The 3,410-nt window shown below is 30.6% G+C and overlaps 1 protein-coding gene across 1 annotated transcript in view; it reads left to right on the top strand.

Annotated features, from left to right (window-relative positions):
* Positions 1–3,410, top strand: part of LOC111715886 (GPI inositol-deacylase) — a 7,123-nt gene that overhangs the window by 1,167 nt on the left and 2,546 nt on the right. The window contains exons 3-8 of the mRNA XM_023491282.1: positions 70–176; positions 1,600–1,751; positions 1,848–1,968; positions 2,177–2,318; positions 2,571–2,644; positions 3,195–3,281. Coding sequence (XP_023347050.1) covers positions 70–176; positions 1,600–1,751; positions 1,848–1,968; positions 2,177–2,318; positions 2,571–2,644; positions 3,195–3,281 — 683 coding nt within the window. The remainder of the gene's footprint in view (positions 1–69; positions 177–1,599; positions 1,752–1,847; positions 1,969–2,176; positions 2,319–2,570; positions 2,645–3,194; positions 3,282–3,410) is intronic.

Below are 3,410 nucleotides of genomic sequence, written 5' to 3'. Positions count from 1 at the left end.
CTTTCTTTTGTTTATTATGTCCCCCCCCCTCTTTCTTACTTTACTTGCAATTTTGAATCTATTGTGCAGGTGTTTATGATTTGACCGCAAACCTGGAGGAGAATAAGTGTAGTATGACCTACATGTATGAATATCCAGAATATATACGGATTGATATGCCAGAACCTATAAGTCAGGTAAATGTCAATTTAACAAAAAAAAACTGAAAAAAAGACAAATACAAAAACATTTTGTAAAATTACCAATAGAAATATTTCTTGGCCTCGACATCTTATACAGATCTTGAATTCAAATTTTCTCTGTAAGGTTCCCATATTTATAGATTTTATTTTGTCCCTCGCTAAAGCTCGGAAAAGATAAAATTTCTGTCCCAACAACTCCTAAGCGCACTGCGAACCTTAATATTAGTCTCCAAAATAGTTATTCGCCAATTCTAAAACAATATTACACAATTATAAATATTTATTATTATTGCCCATCAGATCTGTGAATTTCACAAAATCAGCGTTCCACATGTAAGGGGGGGGGGTGGGGGTGTTGATTTTTTGGTATGAGGGGGTTTTGAGGGAGAGAGAAATGATTTTTTAAAATGTAACACAACTGACTCATTGTTTTTATTGATATTTTAAGTTTTAATGTTTTAAAAGAAGTTTAAAGTAAAATGTTCACCCATGAACAACCCTAATTACCTTGACAAAAAATCGTCGAAAATTGTTTGATAGAAATGAATCGAAAACAGTGTCATATCCCAACTAACCCGAAAACCTAAAAATACTAAAGCCTCTGTATATGTATACGCATTTTAGGTATACTTATGTAAAAATTTGTATGCTAAACTTTTTGGTAAAGAACTTGCGTACGTTTACATATTTTTACGTATTTATCATACCAAGCGGTTTTTAAAGTGCTTAGGTTTTCCAAAAACGTATGTTTACGAATTATTGCGTATACTTTTTACCAAGTAATTTTTTAAAAAGTCTTTGTTTTTATTTTACATATTTTTACGTTTTTTTCGTTCTTTTCGTTTTATGCGTATATTTTCGTAAATTTCATACCACGTAAATTTTCTAAGTTGTTAGGTTCTTATTTTACGTATTTTTTCGGTTTTTCTCTTTTGAAAAAAAATGTAATTTTTTTAGTGTTTAAAAGTTTGAGGCAAACCAAAAAATACGTATAATTTCGTAAATTTCTTAACAAATACCCTTTCTAAGTTTTTAGGTTTTTACTTTACGTAATTTCACGTATTTTTCGGTATTTTACTTAAAAAATTAAAAATTGTATTATTTAGAGTTTAAACGTTTGATGCAAACCTAAAAATACTTATATCTTCGTAAATTTCATACAAAGTAATTTTTTTAGGTTTTTATTTACAAATATTGATGTATTTTTTATAGTATTCAAACTATGAATTCTGTCAGGTCAAATAATCTAAGTTTGAAATATCAAAGGTTTATACCATCAATTTGCAGTGATATAGGGATTAGAAAATTTGAGTTCGTGACAAGAACTCAATCCCTTTACGGTTAAATACCCTCCAACCCTTTTGGTTTACATCTTCCTTAATATTTATTTAATTCTAAATGTATATTTTTAATTTAGAAATACCCAAAGTATGGTTTATACGCCTATGCAGAAGGAAAAATGGCGGAACAGGTGAAATCCGGGAAATTTAGCGGTATTCCTGTCGTCTTTATTCCTGGGAACAGTGGTTCCTACAAACAAGTTAGATCTATGGCCTCTGTGGCGCTAAGGAAAGCTTCATGTTATCGAATTCTTTTTTATTCTTTATTGAGTTCTGTATTGGATAATTTAAATTGCATCAATGATAACATGGTATGCGTCTACAGGAAAGCAATTGACGATTCGGAATATAAAACTCATTTTGACTATTTTTCTGTGGATTTTTCTGAAGAGTACAGTGCCATCTACGGAGGAGTTTTGGAACATCAGGCTGATTACCTACGCCAGGCAAGGGTCCATTTAATGCTATTAAAAATGTTGATTGATCGATTTGCGGGGCCGAAATTTATCCTGTTGTTGTAAACAAATGAAACCTATTTTCTTATCGTTTACCGCTCTCAATTACGATTTTTAGGACTTATCAGAAAATTAAAAAAGAATGATACATTTTAAAAAATTGTACAAGAGATGGAATTATATGAACCCGTGACACCAGTCTATAGCAAAGATCCTGTCTCTCTACCCCAAGAAGTCCAATAAGAATCCAACTTCAGTAGTCATCCTGGGACATTCTCTTGGTGGAGTTATTGCCAAAAGCTTGTTTTTAAATCCTGAATTTAACCCTTCTCAAGTTCAAGGTATATATTTAAAATAAAGAAAAATTGTTTTCGTTATAAAAATGTGTCTCAATAGATCAAAATAGAAAATACATAAACTTTAAATTTTCTTCTCAATTCTTAAAAATCAGGGGAAGTGACATATTTTATTTTATTTTGTTTGAACGATAATTAGAAAGATTTTAACTTCAAGGTTCGAATTTCTCTTGCAAGATTTTTACCACATTAATATTTTTTTTATACAGATTCTTCATATTTTTAATATCATTTAAGTGGTGATAACCCTTTCTACCCCTCACACTCCAGTACTAATTATGGACAAGCATACACAAGATTTTTATTCAAAGGTACAGAAACAAAAATAATTTTATTTTGTATAATTTTTTTCTCAGCTCTTTCTTCTATTTGATCTTTAAAATAGTTAAAAAATATCTTTTTTTCGACCCATGTAATCTATAAAATAAATTTAAAGATTGTCAATTCCTTTAAAGGAATTTATAAAGTTCTTGATTTTATGCAATTTATTCGAAATAGGAATGCTTTGATGAATATTCCGGGAACGAACTGAAAAACAAAGTTTTAAACAAAGTAATTGAGCCTTTGCCACAAACTGTGATCTAAAAACCCTATATATTTTTTACCTGATGGCGTTAACCTTTTATTTTTCAAACTTAGAACACTTGATCCAACAGAATGAACAGTTAAAAATATTTAGGGTCTTCGAAAATGCCATTGGGTTGCAAAGATATTGGAGTAGAAAATCATAGTTTGTGGCCAAGAGTCGATGCCTTTGTTGGAAGTTTTTTATGTGTTTCTTTAAATTTGGTAAAGGAGGGGGATTACTGTACAGTATACACCGCACAGTGTTCATACTTTATAATGTATTCTTGGCTCTAGGTTAACCAACTATGGGAAGAAGCGCGGAGCACAACATTGCGACACGTTACCCTTGTCAGTATAGGGGGAGGGGAGAGAGATCTGCAGGTAGAAAACGGGGGTTTTATTTTTTCAAACATTTTTAAATTATATTTTTATTTGCACTATTTTGACAATTAATTTATCCAATAAGGGAAAGGAATGAATTTTTAGCTTAACTTTTTTATGTTGGTGGGG

Source organism: Eurytemora carolleeae, unplaced genomic scaffold (assembly GCF_000591075.1).
Source record: "Eurytemora carolleeae unplaced genomic scaffold, Eaff_2.0 scaffold1820, whole genome shotgun sequence".
Taxonomy (NCBI): Eukaryota; Metazoa; Arthropoda; class Copepoda; order Calanoida; family Temoridae; genus Eurytemora; species Eurytemora carolleeae.
Note: the sequence above shows the minus strand (reverse complement) of the source record. Positions and strands in the feature narration are given on the sequence as shown.